General features: G+C 35.0%; 1 protein-coding gene across 1 annotated transcript in view; it reads right to left on the bottom strand.

Annotated features, from left to right (window-relative positions):
- The window catches only part of Upf1 (Upf1 RNA helicase), a 230,831-nt gene that overhangs the window by 81,538 nt on the left and 131,878 nt on the right, over positions 1–17,415 (bottom strand). Inside the window, exons 14-15 of the mRNA XM_090414072.1 lie at positions 16,436–16,579; positions 10,790–11,003 (exon numbers count right to left, since the gene is read on the bottom strand). Coding sequence (XP_090270198.1) covers positions 10,790–11,003; positions 16,436–16,579 — 358 coding nt within the window. The remainder of the gene's footprint in view (positions 1–10,789; positions 11,004–16,435; positions 16,580–17,415) is intronic.

Below are 17,415 nucleotides of genomic sequence, written 5' to 3'. Positions count from 1 at the left end.
TGTTAAGTGTTTCTTAATCTCATCTAATAAACATAATCCCCCCCCCCCAAGGTAAATTTAGAAAATATTTAAATCTTCAGCAACATAATTATTTGATCATCATAAGTTTTTTAATACAAGGTTTCTCAAACTTCATTCCCCGTGGCCCAGTTATTTTAATACTTCATCTTTGTGACCCACTAAAATTTTTATGGCCAATAGGCAAAATAAACACAGATTTGAATGTTCATAGAGTTTTCATTTCTTTTTATTATAATAGAGAAGCATTTACTCTTACAAAAATATAAACTAAAGCCAAATAATTTATTAATGAGAAGTGTGATGCTGTTGTTTGTTAACTAGAAACTTCAGGTTTGGAGGAAAAGATAAGTTTATTCTTAAATCCAGTTCACTTACAATCGGTTTCTATATTTATTTTTTAGAAAAATCAGTGTTGAAAAGCCTGTTTCACACTTATAGGTTGTGATAAAAGGCATTAGAAATTTTATTGCTTTTTTCCTCGAACAAAGAGACTGTGAAATGGCGACACAGATGGAGCACCTTTTTCATCTCTGTTAATTAAATTATTTATGCATTGGTTCCAATTAAACACTATTTAGTTGTATTTTAGAGTTTTGTGAAAAACAGAAAACCCAAAAACGAAACACCTAGGTTTTCGAGAGTTTTTTTGGGCCACCCGGCATTTAGCTTTCATGACCCACCATTTGGGAAACACTACTCTCATATATAATACTCTACTTTCCACTACTATTTTCCAGATAAAAAAAATTATAATAGCACATTTTCTAACTAATCATAAATGTCCTTCAGAAAATAATGACTCTTTGGGGAAGGGACCTACCCAACTCTTAAGAATCACTATTATATGGCATTCAAACATTCCTAATGAGAGGCAGTGTAAGCTATGAAGAATTACCATTGAAATAATAATGGTAATTATTATTTTAAAAGTCAATTTGATATAAACTTAATTCCAGTGTTCAAACTAGACAGCCTTCTAGTGAAACAAAAAATTCAATAATTATATCAGTTAATAAATTTAGTTTAATCCTTTATCCAAGTGTGAGCAAACAAAGTTTGCGCCTGAAAGTATTTTCAGGACTGGGTTAAGGTGGTACACACCAGGGCAACTCGTTGCAAAGGTGGTGCAAGCTACCAACACTCCTATCTTAGTATCTCCTATAATGCAAAACACATCTCCTTGCGGAGATGTCTAATGTTATGCATTAAGGGAAGGGCCACTACCCAGACCGGTTTCGACCTTTATTGAGGTCTCTTCAGTGGGAGCCAGGCCCAAGTCGAGATATCAGGCAGAAGCATTAGCAGGTCATCTCCACCTATAGGAATTGCCAATTGGTGTGCCACCCTTTTTTAATAAATTACTCTGGATTTAGAGAAAGATGTTGAAAGTTTATTTTCCACTTGGTTAGAGTATAATAAATTTAGTTTAATCCTTTATCCAAGTGTGAGCAAACAAAGTTTGCGCCTGAAAGTATCTTCAGGACTGGGTTAAGGTGGTACACACCAGGGCAACTCGTTGCAAAGGTGGTGCAAGCTACCAACACTCCTATCTTAGTATCTCCCATAATGCAAAACACATCTCCTTGCGGAGATGTGTTTTGCCTTAACCCAGTCCTGAAGATACTTTCAGGCGCAAACTTTGTTTGCTCACACTTGGATAAAGGATTAAACTAAATTTATTATACTCTAACCAAGTGGAAAATAAACTTTCAACATCTTTCTCTAAATCCAGAGTAATTTATTAAAAAAGGGTGGCACACCAATTGGCAATTCCTATAGGTGGAGATGACCTGCTAATGCTTCTGCCTGATATCTCGACTTGGGCCTGGCTCCCACTGAAGAGACCTCAATAAAGGTCGAAACCGGTCTGGGTAGTGGCCCTTCCCTTAATGCATAACATTAGACATCTCCGCAAGGAGATGTGTTTTGCATTATAGGAGATACTAAGATAGGAGTGTTGGTAGCTTGCACCACCTTTGCAACGAGTTGCCCTGGTGTGTACCACCTTAACCCAGTCCTGAAGATACATTCAGGCGCAAACTTTGTTTGCTCACACTTGGATAAAGGATTAAACTAAATTTATTATACTCTAACCAAGTGGAAAATAAACTTTCAACATCTTTCTCTAAATCCAGAGTAATTTATTAAAAAAGGGTGGCACACCAATTGGCAATTCCTATAGGTGGAGATGACCTGCTAATGCTTCTGCCTGATATCTCGACTTGGGCCTGGCTCCCACTGAAGAGACCTCAATAAAGGTTGAAACCGGTCTGGGTAGTGGCCCTTCCCTTAATGCATAACATTAGACATCTCCGCAAGGAGATGTGTTTTGCATTATAGGAGATACTAAGATAGGAGTGTTGGTAGCTTGCACCACCTTTGCAACGAGTTGCCCTGGTGTGTACCACCTTAACCCAGTCCTGAAGATACTTTCAGGCGCAAACTTTGTTTGCTCACACTTGGATAAAGGATTAAACTAAATTTATTATATTCTATATCAGTTAATTAGGCAAGTTTCATCAAAAATAATTAGCACTGATGTTAAAAATAAAGCCCTCCTCCTGTTTACTCAGACTTCTTGAAGAAATGGTTCAAACAAATACTCGTTTGGACAAAACTGTTGACAGTTCTATTTTTGATGATAAAACTGCTGATCACATAATTCATTCATACTAAAGTGGTCCTGACCCTCTGGCTGATCATATGATGCAAATTTTCAGCCAGTCACTCTCATTCATTTAGGAACACAGATAGTATAAAATTCGAAAACTTACATTTTATAATCCATATTGATTATAAATGGGCTAATAATAAATAACCGCATGGATCATAAATAAATGCATGAAGTGATTTAATAACACGTTAATAGATTAACGTTATTTTATTCTGCAATGAAGATAATATTTCCCAAAATATTTAAAAAAAGATTGTCTACTATTATCAACACCTATACAAGGATCTCAAGGTACATAACTTCCAAATAAATGGGGATGAGTGATTAATGGGCAACTTTTTTTATTATCTTCACACTCCACCTTTTGCATAATCTTCCAAACAGGCTGATAACTTTTAGTATACTTCAATATGAAAATCATTACTTATTCTTAATTTTTGCATAACAGTTTAAATATTGGATTTCTCAGAAAAGATAATTAGCAAGTTTTTATAGGCACATTTCATAACTATATTTCAGGTCATGTCTTAATATGTTCATTATTTAAGAAACTTTTTTTTGGAGTTGATTAATTAACTATCTCCTAAGTTATTTAGGAGATACTGATTATCACCAAGCAACTGAGAGGAGACCTCCACATATCCGTTAAAGGAACGTGGAGAACCGACCAGGGCTTCTGACCTAATGTCCAATCCTCACCTTCTCGTGGCGCACCCTGTTGGGTATCTACTTGGATACTGAACGAACGAGGATGGGCTGGCAATTTGAGATTTAGCCGACCAAATTGTATTCTTATTGGTTAAACCAAAATTTCATGCTGGCTGTGGCGTGGCCTGGTTAAACAAGGCCCCCGTTGTTTTCGCCAGGGAACCAGGGTGAACAGCGAAAAGTCAGCTACTGGAACAAATCTCAAAACACACCCCAACTCAACATCACCAGAGTTAAAGATCGGTACTATCAACATAAGAAGCCTGAATGGCAAAGAAATGGAGCTAGCTGAGGAATTAGAAAAGTACCAGATTGAAATAATAGGGGTGACTGAAACAAAATGTTATATTCAGGCAATGACAATCAAGGAAAAGGAGTAGCCATAGTATTCAACACAAAATACGAGGCAAATCTTCTTGAATGGGGAATTGGACAATGAGACTTATTTGTGCCTATGGCTCCACAGAAGTTGAAAGTTTATTTTTCACTTGGTTAGAGTATAATAAATTTAGTTTAATCCTTTATCCAAGGGTGAGCAAACAAAGTTTGCACCTGAAAGTATCTTCAGGACTGGGGTAAGGTGGTACACCACCAGGGCACTCCTTGCAAAGGTGGAGCAAGCTACCACTTTACCCCAGTCCTGAAGATACTTTCAGGTGCAAACTTTGTTTGCTCACCCTTGGATAAAGGATTAAACTAAATTTATTATACTCTAACCAAGTGAAAAATAAACTTTCAACTTATTTCTCTAAATCAGAGTAATTTATAAAAAAAGGGTGGCACACCATTTGGCAACTCCTATAGGTAGAGATGACCTGCTAATGCTTCTGCCTGGTATCTCCACTCGGGCCTGGCTCCCACTGAAGAGATCTCAATAAAGGTTGAAACTAGTCTGGGTTGCGGCCCTTCCCTTAATGCATAACATTAGACATATCCGCAAGGAGATGTGTTTTGCATTATGGGAGATACTGAGTTAGGAGAGTTGGTAGCTTGCTCCACCTTTGCAAGGAGTGCCCTGGTGTGTACCACCTTACCACAGTCCTGAAGATACTTTTAGGTGCAAACTTTGTTTGCTCACACTTGGATAAAGGATTAAACTAAATTTATTATAGGCCCCACAGAAGGTTCTACTAAGGTAAGAAGTGAAGGAATTTTTTGAGGCTTTAGAAAAAGCAACTGACACAATAAAAAAGGAAAAGTTGGTCCTTGTTGGGGATTTAAATAGCAGAGTAGGAAATGATTGTGAGACATACAAAAATATTTCGGGAAAATTTGGAGAAAAGAGCAAAGCTAATAATAATGGCAAATATCTGTTGGATTTCTGCTCAGGACATGGACTGGTTATTACTAACACCATGTCCCAACATAAAAATGTGCACAAATTCACATGGAGAGAAGAGGCAAGGGATAAGAAAAGTCTCATTGACTATATTATTGTTGATAGTGATGTTTTCTCTCTGGTGCAGGACACCAGAGTATACAAAGGATTTGAAATTGGGAGTGATCACTAATTAGTCTTGAGCAGGATAAAATTGAATTTCATATTGAAAAGAATAACATGTAAGAAAGTTTTAAAGCGAATAAAAGTTGAGCAGCTCTCAGATGTGAAGTGTAGACTAAAATACACAAAGTTTATTGAAGAAAAAATGAAAGAGTTTGAGAATAGGAATCAAACCTTGGAGACTCAGTGGCAACCCTTGAAGAAAGCGCTGACTGATTCAACTAGAGATGCATGTGGTGAAGTTGTCTGCAAGGATAGAAAAATTAGAACTCCATGGTAGACACAGGAAGTTAAAGAGGCAGTGAAGGAAAAGAAGAAAGCATATCAAAAGTTCCTGTCAAATAAGTCAGCTTGTGCTCTTAGAGAATACAGAGACAAATGCAAGAATGCTAAACACTATGTAAAACTAGCCAAATAAAAGACATAGGAAGACTTTGGCAAGAATATAGAAAATAAATACCAAGAAGGTGGCAAAATATTCTGGAGGTTGTTGAAGAAGCTTAGGAATGGAGGAAAGAATGCTGTAAAAGGAGTTATAGATGATAAAAGTGATATGAAAAGGGAAGAAAAGATATCCTTGAAGTATGGAGTAATTAATTTGAAAAACTGCTAAATGAAACAAGCAGTGATGACAGCAGTGGTAAAAAAACACTGACCAGGCATGCAGTCAGGAATACATATCCATACTTGAAGTAGAAAAAGCCATCAAAGGCTTAAAATGTGGAAAGGCAGCAGGAATAGATGATATTCGACCAGAAATGCTGATGCATGGTGGTATAAAAGTCTTACCGTGGCTGCGCTGCATATTTCAGAAAGCCTGGACAGAGGGACAAATTCCAGATGACTGGAGTAGAGCTCTCATAGTACCCATATATAAAAAGGAAAATAAAACTGAATGTGAGAATTACAGCGGTATTTTCCTACTAAGTGTTCCTGGCAAGATCTATGCAAATATACTTGAGAAAAGATTGAGAAGAATTGTGGAAGAAAAGCTGGATTCAGGCCAAATAGAGGTTGTCAGGATCAGATCTTCACTTTACGACAAATAGTCGAGAAAGTATGGGAATATAATAAAGTTCTCTGTATTTAGGTTTTGTTGATTTGGAAAAGGCATATGAAAAGGTGCCAAGAGAGAAGCTATTCAATACGCTACCGTTACATGGTGTCAACGGGGCATTATATCAAGCAATACTTAGTCTTTATTTGAGTTGTAAGTCGGCAGTTAGAATTGAAGGAAGTACAAGAAGATGATTTATTGTTAAATCTAGTGTGAGACAAGGATGTACATTATCCCTTCTGTTATTCATTATCTATATGGATCACATTATGAAGGAATGTGGTATTAAACCTGATATCAAAATTGGCGATGTTAATGCCAGCTCTTTGCTTTATGCAAATGATGTTATACTTCTAAATAAATCCGCTACAAGCCTGCAAGATTCTCTGACTAAATTCAATAACTGTTGTAATAGATATGGTATGAAGGTCAGCAGTAAAAAGACAAAGACAATGATAATAGGCAGAATTATTGAAAATGTCAACTGTGTTGTGAATGGAGAACCTGTGGAACAAGTAAAACATTTCAGCTACTTAGGCATGATTTTTAGTGGAGATGGTAAATTCAATATAGAAATAGACAACAGAATCAGCAAAGCTGGTATGGTGGGAAGTCAATTGAATAAATTCATATGGAATAAGAGAGAAATTAGTCGGAACACTAAATTAGCTGTATACAAGACAGTTTTCGAACTAGTTTTAACTAATGAATCTGAGAGCTGGGTCAGAAGTAAAACACTTGACCAAAGACTAGAAACCGCAGATATGAGAGTCCTCAACAGATGGCATCAATGGCAATATCATATTAAAAAGGAAGATATTAGGAAAGAACTGGACATTTTCAGCATCCAGGAATGCGCTATTAGAGCTAATCTCAGGTGGTATGGTGACTTAAACAGAATGGGTGAAGAAAGATTATCAAAAGAAGTGTTCTCTGCCAGGTTGGCAGGAAAACGACCCAGAGGAAGACCAAGATATAGGTGGATTGATACGGTACAAAGTGCCTTAGACGATAGAAATATAAGATCTGATAATGTTGGAGTCTTGACAAGTAACAGACTGATTTGGAGGAAAATCGTAGATAGGAAGTTAGTAATAATGTAATTTTTTTCATGTAGTACTATCGTATCCTGTACACCTCTTGAGGATACATGGCAGGAATTTGATGATGATGACATAATTCATAGGAAGAGAACTCACAAGAAAAGTATGATATTGTTAATAGTAATATTTTCAAGACTGATCCAATAAAAGTGCATACAGAAGATTTGAAAATCCCATTTAGTTTTGAGCAGGATAAAAACAGCATAACACTGAAGCACCTTTCAGAAGTGAACTGTACATATAAACATCATTTAAATGAAAAACCTTCAAGACAATGTCAAGCACTATAGAAAACTCTAATTCAGCCATGGGAATATATCATGAAGCTGTTTGCAAATACAGAAAAATGACTTCACAGTGAAGTTATGTTAAAGATGAAGTTCTGGTAAAGAAGAAATCACATCAACCATTTCAGAGAAATAAGTCAGTAGGTGTCCTTGAAAATATAAAGAAAAAAAATTAATAAAGTTATGCAGAATAAAAGTACAGAGGATAAATATGCTGACAGTAGCAAATGTTCAGTAGGCATTTGAATCACTTAAAATTGAAGGAAATAGGAGTAAAAGGAATGAAAGAAGATAAAAGTGACAAAAACTAAAACTGAAAATATTCTGGATGCTCAGAGTTAATTACTTTGAACAAGTGTTAAATGAGATAGCAGTGACAGTACATTAGTACATTTCAGTGCTGAAAGTATAAAAAAAGCCATAAGAAACCATAAGAAACTAATTGAAAAGTTAAAGAGGATGGAGCTGATGTTATGAGCCTGTTATATCCAACTGCTACGCAAAGGCATCTCCCTATTTTCGTCACTCTTCCCTTTCACACATCCTAATCTAGTTGTTACCTGCTATTTCGATGATCTCATCCGGTCATCTTTCATTCACCATATTGCAAGCCTAGTTTCACTTTGTCTTGAAGTGAAAATTACATCAATTGTGCGTGAAAGTTTTGGCATCATATATCAAAATGAATATATTGAAATCCATCAGTTTCCTTTTATGAGAGAGAGAGAGAGAGATGGCAAATTACACTTCATCCACTGGCCTAATATCTAGTAATCATTTCCTGCTTTGATTATTCTGCACCACATTTATAGTGTCTTGTCTGTTATCAAAGGCTATTAATTGTCCTGGCCAGGTAAACATACCCTTGCATGCACTCATAGTTGATACCATCTGGCAAAACAAATTTTAACTTTTGAGCCATTAGTTAAGATTTTTGTTTTTATAACATTCATTTCAAGTCCCACTAGTCTGACTCTTGTTCAGTTCATTTAACATCACTATCAGTTTAGTAGAATACTCTGAGAAGATGACAACATCATCAGGAAATTAAAGATTACTTACTTACTTTCTTTCCTAAGAAGCTGATAACTTTATTTATCTAATCAAGTTTTCTGAATACGTGTTCAAGTATAGCAGTAGACAGCATAGGGATACCGGGTCACCTGGCGTATCTTTATAACCAGGAAGTAATTTTCTTTTCTTTCTGTAGAAATAGCTGCTTGTCTTTTGCTGTTTGATATATTTAACATTTACACTGTTCCAGAGTCTAAAAGCATAGCGTTGGCTATGAAGATAAATGCTTTTAGACTCTGGAACAGTGTCTAAAAGTGTCAGGATCTGAATCGATCCTGAAAAACATACATCATTTAAGGAACAAAACTGGATAACTGGGAGGAGATCTGAATGAAACATCTGGATGAATGGAGGAAAACTGACCAGAGTTTCTGACCCAATGTCCATTCTCATCTTCTTTTAGTGCACCCTATTAGTAGGAATCTACTAATACGGTGCACTACCTAGAATACTGAATAAATAAGGAGAGATGGATAATTTTGGAATTGCAGCTGTATACTTATCGGTTTAAACCAAAACAAAATGATGATACAACAGGATACAATTTCATGCTGGCAAGGGTGTTGCCTGATTAAAAGAGGCCCCTGTTCTTTTCGCTATTCACAAGGGTGAGTAGTGAAAAGTCAGATACTGGAGCAGAACACATACACCGACTAAACATCAGCAGAGTATAAGATTGGCACCATCAATAAAAGAAGTCTCAATGGAAAGAAATAGAATTAGCAGAAGAATTGGATATGTACCAGATTGATATAACAGGCATTACTGAAACAAAAAACAAAAACATAAGATTCTTCGAAGAAACAAATACAAGATGTTACATAAGGGGCTTTTTACAGTAGCTATGTTGCATAATTCAGAAGGCCATTGGGCAGATGGTTGAATTTCAGATGACTGGAGCAGAGATCTCTTAGTGCCTATCTATAAAAAGGGAAATAAAAGTGAATGCAAGAATTACAGAAGAATATCCCTACTGAGTGTGTTCCTGGTAGGATTTATGCTAGCATATTTGAAAAATTGCTTAGAAAGTCTGCGGAAAGGAGACTTGCAGAACAAGTTTCTGGGTTCGGGCTAAATAGAAAACATGATCAGATTTTCACTTTAAGACAAAAAGTTGATATAACAGGGATCTGTGTTTGGGTTTTATAGATCTAAAAAAAGGCATATGACAAGGTACTAAGAGAAAGCTATTAAAAATTCTACAATTATATTGAACAATACATAGCTTATATTTAAGTTTTAAGTCAGCAGTTAGAAACGAAGGAGGAAAAGAAAAGGAGGTACAGAAAAATGGTTGATGTTAAGGTGGGAGAAAGGTGCACATTATCTTCACAGTTATTCAACACTGATATAGATCACATTATGAAGGTGGTAAGAGGCATTAAACCTGATATTAAAATTGGTGATGTTAATCTCAGCTCATAGGAGTATAACATTTAGGATGTTATACTACTAAATAAATCTGGTAGAAGTCTGCAGGATTCCCTAACTAATCTGAATAATAGCTGTAATAAATTTGGTATGAAAATCAGCCATAAAAAAAGGCAGAAACATTGAAAATATCAACTGCATCCTGATAGAACCTACAGAACAAGTAAAACATTTAAGCTATTTAGGCATGATTTTCTGCAAAGATGGCAAATGAAATATGGAAATAGACAACAGAATTAGGAAAGCTGGTATGGTAGGAAGTCAGATGATTAAATTTATATGGAATAAGAGAGAAATTAGTCAAAACACCAAACTAGCTATATACAAGACAGTGTTCAAACCAATTTTGACTTATGGATCTGAAAGCTGGATTAGAAATAAAACATTTGATCTCATCTCATCTCTTGATCAAAGAATGGAAATCAAGGCTATGGAAGTTCTGAGAAAGAATAGGGGCATAAACAGATGACATCAATTGCAGAATTATATTAAAAATGAGGATATTGGAAATAAGGAACTTGGTACCGTTAGCATTCAAAGGGTAACTAGCTACCAGGTATGTTGATGATGGTGGCAATAAATATGAGTCCAGAACATTCTATCTTTCAAAGGCAAGTTATACTGAGTGCACTATAAAAGCAATGCCAGGCATTACTGAAAACTTAATGGGAAATTGATAGATTACAATACAATCACATATGCTTTTCTTTGACAAGTAAATTCTAAAAAACTGTTGGAAAAAAAAAAAAAAAAAGAAAAAAAAAAAAAATTTAAACATATTTCTTATCATTGTTGTCATATTACTGCAAAGAAAATTGCACCCATTAACCAGCATCTGTGAAGAATAAAAGTAGGCTATTCATTCTGTATTACATTATTTAAGTGACATTCAGTTCCAATTTTATATAAGTTAAATATTAATTGACTACTTACCAGCATAAACTCCATTTTGAAGAGAACCCTCATAAAAGAAATTTGATGGAAATTTGCTCAGCTGAGGATGCATACGATACTGGACTTCGAGTCTAAGGGGACGAATACCCAAAACAACCAATCTTTCAAACAGTGACTGTGACAAACCAGCCCTAGCTGCTTTTTTGCACATAACAACGGGACCAAGTTGACAGTGGTCACCAACAAGAATCAGCTAAAATGAAAATATACACAAAATAAGTTATCAAAACTTTTATCAAATTTTTAAAAGAAAAATCAAAGTCCTACACTTGTGAAATTAAGTTATTAAAAATTTCTATTTCCCCATGACAAAAGCAGTCACATTAATTGTAGTTAAAGTAACTACTAGTTACTGTGGTTAATAAAAATAAAAATCAACAGGATGATATTCTATCATTAATAGAAGTCCAGTTTCTGTACACCTTAAGCAATGTTAGATAATATGCATACATAGCAGGCAACGTAAAAGTCTTTCAGCTGAAGCTTTCCTATCAAAATTCATGTTTTGCAGCATTCTGTCACAAAGTGGAAACAGACTTTCTAGAACCACATGGCAAGATCAGGTAACCAACCTTCATAAGGAATGCATGCCACTCTTGATCAATATTGTAAACTTTTTTTTTTTTTTGGGGGGGGGGGGGGGTCTTGTGGAATTCTCCAGTTGTAAAGTTAACAATTGTGGACTATGGAATGCTTTATACTTCTGAGTAACAGAATGCAGCTACTTTCTTGTTTCCTTCTTAAATGGTATGTATGTATGTCTTTCACTGTACATGATCAAATAACTTCCAAGAGAAACCCTGATGTAAAAAAAAAAAAAAAAAAAAAAAAAACTAGCATCCATTTTTCTATAATCAGAGCATGATGTCCATGAATGATTTCAAAGGACAGTTGCACACATACACAGCATTGCTATATATTACAGACAATGAATAAATTTGAAGCACAACTCTATCAAATACATGATATACAGAAATATGATCCATTATACAGAAAAGGAATTTTTCAGACATTTCAAGGACTGGTGTCAGTTTCAAGGAGGGTGATGTAGGCAAATTTCAAAACAGGACAATAAGATTTATATCTATGATCTCCCAGAAGATTATTTCAAAAAAGAAGTAGGGGAATAACATCTGCAAGCCTCTGTGGATATGTATCATAAAGTTTCACAGTATGTAGCACTGCCTGGCTTTTTTGGCTGGGTGGATAGTATACCTGTTCTCCAACAGGTTGTGAATTCAAATCCTGCTATGATATGGATGGGTGCAGAAGTCATTAGGCAGTAGACGAATTCTACTACAAAGTAAGACCACCACCTCGCTTACTAGTACCACAAAATAGCCTGAAAAAAAGTCCCACATTTCTTCTCTCAAGCAAGGTTTATGGATCATCTAAGCTTCACTTCACAACTCTGGGAGTATTAACTGTAAGTTAATAAAAGTTAATAACCTTTCACAGGTGGAATTCACATGAATGTGTGTGTGTATAAATATATAGCACTTCATTACTTATATTAGCTAGTTATGCAGATGATGCAAAGCATTAATTACATCAACCAAAATCATTACAGATAGTTACTAATAAAACATAATTAGAATATGTGCTTGGCATCATACAGGTGTCATCAAACTGCCTTTCAGTTGTACTAAGAAACTGTTTCGTAAGAGTAGTTTAGAAGTTTTTGTAAGACTAAGAAACTGTTTTGTAGTTGCATAAAAAAAAAAAAAAACTTACAAAACAGTTATTAACTGTTGGCACATGGTACAGAAAAATCAAATTTATTAAGTCCTACATATTTATTTATTCTATGAGAACAAAATCATTAGGGAGAGATATGAGCTGACAACATTCAAAATATCAACCACAAGAAAGCAATCATGTCGAATATGTTTGATGTATGATGTTATTAAAACAAGGAAATATATAATCATCAAATTCTTGATATGCATAATTTTTAGTGAAGATGGTAAATTAAATATGGAAATAGACAACAGAATCAACAAAGCTGGTATGGTAGGAAGTCAACTGAATAAATTCATATGGAATAAGAGAGAAATTAGTCGGAACACTAAATCAGCTGTATACAAGACAGTGCTAAAACCAGTTTTAACTTATGGATCTCAGAGCTGGGTCAGAAAAAAAAAAAAAAAAAAAAACTCGACCAAAGGCTAGAGACCGCAGATATGAGAGTCCTGAGAAAGATTAGAGGCGTGAACAGATGGAATCAATGGCAATATCATGTTAAAAACGAGGATATTAGGAAAGAACTTGACATTGTCAGCATCCAGGAATGCATTAGCAGAGCTAATCTCAGGTGGTAAACAGAATGGGCAAGGAAAGATTAGAAAAACAAGTGTTCTCTGCCAAGTTGGCAGGAAAATGAACCAGAGAAAGACAAAGATATAGGTGGATTGATACAATACAAAGTGCCTTAGACGATAGAAAAATCATCATCATCAAATTTCTGCCATGTACCCTCAAGGGGTGTACAGGATATGATAATACTACATGAAAAAAATTACATCATTATTAATTTCCTATCTACAATTTTCCTCCAAATCAGTCTGTTACTTGTCAAGACTCCAACATTATCAGATCTTATGTTTCTATCGTCTAAAGCACTTTGTACCGTATCAATTCACCTATATCTTGGTCTTCCTCTGGGTCGTTTTGCTGCCGACCTGGCAGAGAACACATGTTTTGCTAATCTTTCCTCGCCCATTCTGTTTAAGTGACCATACCACCTGAGATTAGCTCTGCTAACGCATTCCTGGATGCTGACAATGTCAAGTTCTTTCCTAATATCCTTGTTTTTAATATCATATTGCCATTGATGCCATCTTTTCACGCCTCTAATCTTTCTCAGGACTCTCATATCTGCAGTCTTTGGTCTTTTGTGAAGTGTTTTACTTCTGACCCAGCTCTCAGATCCATAAGTTAAAACTGGTTTGAACACTGTCTTGTATACAGCAATTTAGTGTTCCGACTAATTTCTCTCTTATTCCATATGAATTTATTCAATTGACTTCCCACCATACCAGCTTTGCTGATTCTGTTGTCTATTTCTATATTTAATTTACCATCTTCACTAAAAATCGTGCCTAAGTAGCTGAAATGTTTTACTTGTTCCACAGGTTCTCCATTCACAACACAGTTGACATTTTCAATGATTCTGCCTATTTTCATTGTCTTTGTCTTTTTATTGCTGACCTTCATACCATATCTATTACAACAGCTATTCAATTTAGTCAGAGAATCTTGCAGACTTGTAGCAGATTTATTTAGAAGTATAACATAGTCTGCATAAAGAAAAGAGCTGACATTAATATCTCCAATTTTGATATCATGTTTAATACCACTTTCCTTCATAATGTGATGGATATAGATAATGAATAACAGAGGGAATAATGTACATCCTTGTCTCACACCAGATTTAACATTAAACCATCTTCCTGTACTTCCTTCAATTCTAACTGCTGACTTACAACTCAAATAAAGACAAAGTATTACTTGATATAATGCCCCATTGACACCATATAACTGCAGCGTATTGAATAGCTTCTCTCTTGGCACCTTGTCATATGCCTTTTCCAGATTGACAAAACTTAAATACAGATCTTTGTTATATTCCCATGCTTTCTTGACTATTTGTCGTAAAGTGAAGATCTGATCCTGACAGCCTATATTTGGCCTGAATCCAGCTTGTTCTTCACCAAGCTTTTCTTCCACAATTCTTCTCAACCGTTTCTCAAGTATACTTGCATAGATCTTGCCAGGAACACTCAGTAGGGAAATACCTCTGTAATTCTCACATGCAGTTTTATTTCCCTTTTTATATATGGGTACTATGAGAGCTCTACTCCAATCATCGGGAAGTCGTCCCTCTGTCCAGGCTTTCTGAAATATGCAGTGCAGCCATTATAAAACTCTTATACCACCATACTTCAGTTTTTTGTCGAATATCATGTACTCCTGCTGCCTTTCCACATTTCAAGCCTTTGATGGCTTTTTCTACTTCAAGTATGGATATGTATTCCTGACTGCATGCCTGGTCAGTGTTTTTTACCACTGTGCTGTCATCACTGCTTGTTTCATTTAGCAGTTTTTCAAAGTAATTACTCCATACTTCAAGGATATCTTTTTCTCCCATTTTCATGTCACCTTTATCATCTCTAATTCCTTTTACAGCACTCTTTCCTCCATTCTTAAGCTTCTTCAACAACCTCCAGAATATTTTGCCACCTTCTTGATTTTCTATATTCTTGCCAATGTCCTCCCATGACTTTTGTTTAGTTTGTTTTACACAGTGTTTAGCATGCTTGCATTTGTCTCTATATTCTCTAAGAGCACAAGCTGACTTATTTGACAGGAACTTTTAATATGCTTTCTTCTTTTCTTTCATTACCTCTTTAACTTCCTGTGTCCACCAGGGAGTTCTGATTTTTTTATCCTTACAGACAACCTAACCACATGCCTCTCTGGCAGAATCAATCAATGTTTTCTTCAGAGTTTGCCACTGAATCTCCAAGGTTTGATTCCTGTTCTCAAACTCTCATTTTTTCTTCAATAATCTTTGTGTATTTTAGTCTACAGTTCACATCTGAGAGCTGCTCAACTTTTATTTGCTTTAAAACTTTCTCACATGTTATTCTTTTCAATATTAAATTCAATTTATCCTGCTCAAGACTAAATAGTGATCACTTCCAATTTCAAATCCTCTGTACACTCTGGTGTCCTGCACCAGGGAGAAAACATCACTATCAACAATAACATAGTCAATGAGACTCTTCTTATTCCTAGCCTCTTCTCTCCATGTGAATTTGTGCACATTTTTATGTTGGAACATGGTGTTAGTAATAACCAGTCCATGTCCTGAGCAGAAATCCAACAGATATTTGCCTTTATTATTAGCTTTGCTCTTTTTTCCAAATTTTTCCAAAATATTTTTGTATGTCTCACAATCATTTCCTACTCTGCTATTTAGATCCCCAACATTGACCAACTTTTCATTTTTCATTGTGTCAGTTGCTTTTTCTAAAGCCTCAAAAAACTCCTCCACTTCTACCTTAGTAGAACCTTGTGTGGGACCATAGGCACAAATAAGTCTCATTGTCCAGTTCCCCATTCTCATATTTGCCCACATTACTCTACTTGAGACTGACTGCCATTCAAGAAGATTAGCCTCGTATTTTGTGTTGAATACTATGGCTACTCCTGGTACGATAGAAATATAAGATCTGATAATGTTGGAGTCTTGACAAGTAACAGACTGATTTGGAGGAAAATTGTAGATAGGAAATTAGTAATGATGTAAATTTTTCATGAAGTACTATCATATCCTGTACACCCCTTGAGAGTACATGGCAGGAATTTGATGATACTTTTTCCCCCTCCTGATAATGCAATTTCTCTACTCAGAAAGGTTTACAACCTTTTGTAGGTGTGAATCTTAACACTGCAAACATAAAATAAAATGTGTTTTTTTTCTCTAGTTTCTGTAGTTTTCTATAAAAACAATAATATTAAACCAAATTAAATACTTTAATCTAGTTTAATATGATAATCCTATTTACCAAAAAACTAAAGAATTCTATGCTTATATTTTGAAGACATAATATACAATACCTGCTTTGCACCTAGTACAACAGGAACCATGCATTCAGGTTCAGTGGCTTGCATACTTTCATCAATAAGTATAGAATAAAATTTGAAACGGGCAAGTCTTGGATCACCAGCACCGACACAAGTACAACAGATGACATCAGCTGCCTGCACAAAAGAGTGAATTATTGTAATTTATTTTGCCATAATAATATTACATATATACACATGCTTTATGTTTTCTACTTCAACCAGACTTCAGTTTAACTAAGGTAACATTGTAAATTGTTTACTACAAATCATATTAATTTTTTAAGGCAAGAAATGCAGATGATTTCACTCTTATTGCAAAAAATATTAGGGCTAAATGTGAACACCTGTAAGTCCAAAACTCTGTTGGGAATCATTGAGCCATTACTTTTAATCAACAGGACACAACTAGCAATGTATCTTGTTGATTACTGATTAGAGCAGGGGTGGAGAATCTTTTTAGTATCAAGGGCGAAAATTGCTAATTTAAAAACTTCTGCAGGCGACTGGTAAATTTTAACTCTTATATATAGCGTATGTAGTGTGCAATATATATCTTACCAGACGTATTACGATCATATTATATGTAATATAGCTATTTTTGGTTTTGTATATTTAATTATTTAAATTTAAATAATTTAATTATAATAAATTAAAATTATTATAAAATTTTATTTACATGTACATACGAGTACAATCAGCAAAGGGGCGAATTAAAATAGACTCGCGGGCGAGGGATTCCCCACCCCTGGCTTAGAGTAATCAAAAGAATTTTTTTAATTATTTTGGAGTGTGAAATCCAGTTAATGAAAAGACCAGGAACTTTTTGAAATATAAAAACTAGATATCTATCTACATATAAGAAAATTCTTATTAAGCTTTATACAGTTTGTAGAAAATTAATTTAAAATATAATTACATAATTAAATAAATTATTATCTTGTAAAAGATTAAAACAGTAATATCTGGTGAGT

This window comes from Typopeltis vanoorti, chromosome 24 (genome assembly GCF_054136105.1).
Source record: "Typopeltis vanoorti isolate ZY-2024b chromosome 24, IOZ_Tvanoo_1.0, whole genome shotgun sequence".
Lineage (NCBI taxonomy): Eukaryota > Metazoa > Arthropoda > Arachnida > Uropygi > Thelyphonidae > Typopeltis > Typopeltis vanoorti.
Note: the sequence above shows the minus strand (reverse complement) of the source record. Positions and strands in the feature narration are given on the sequence as shown.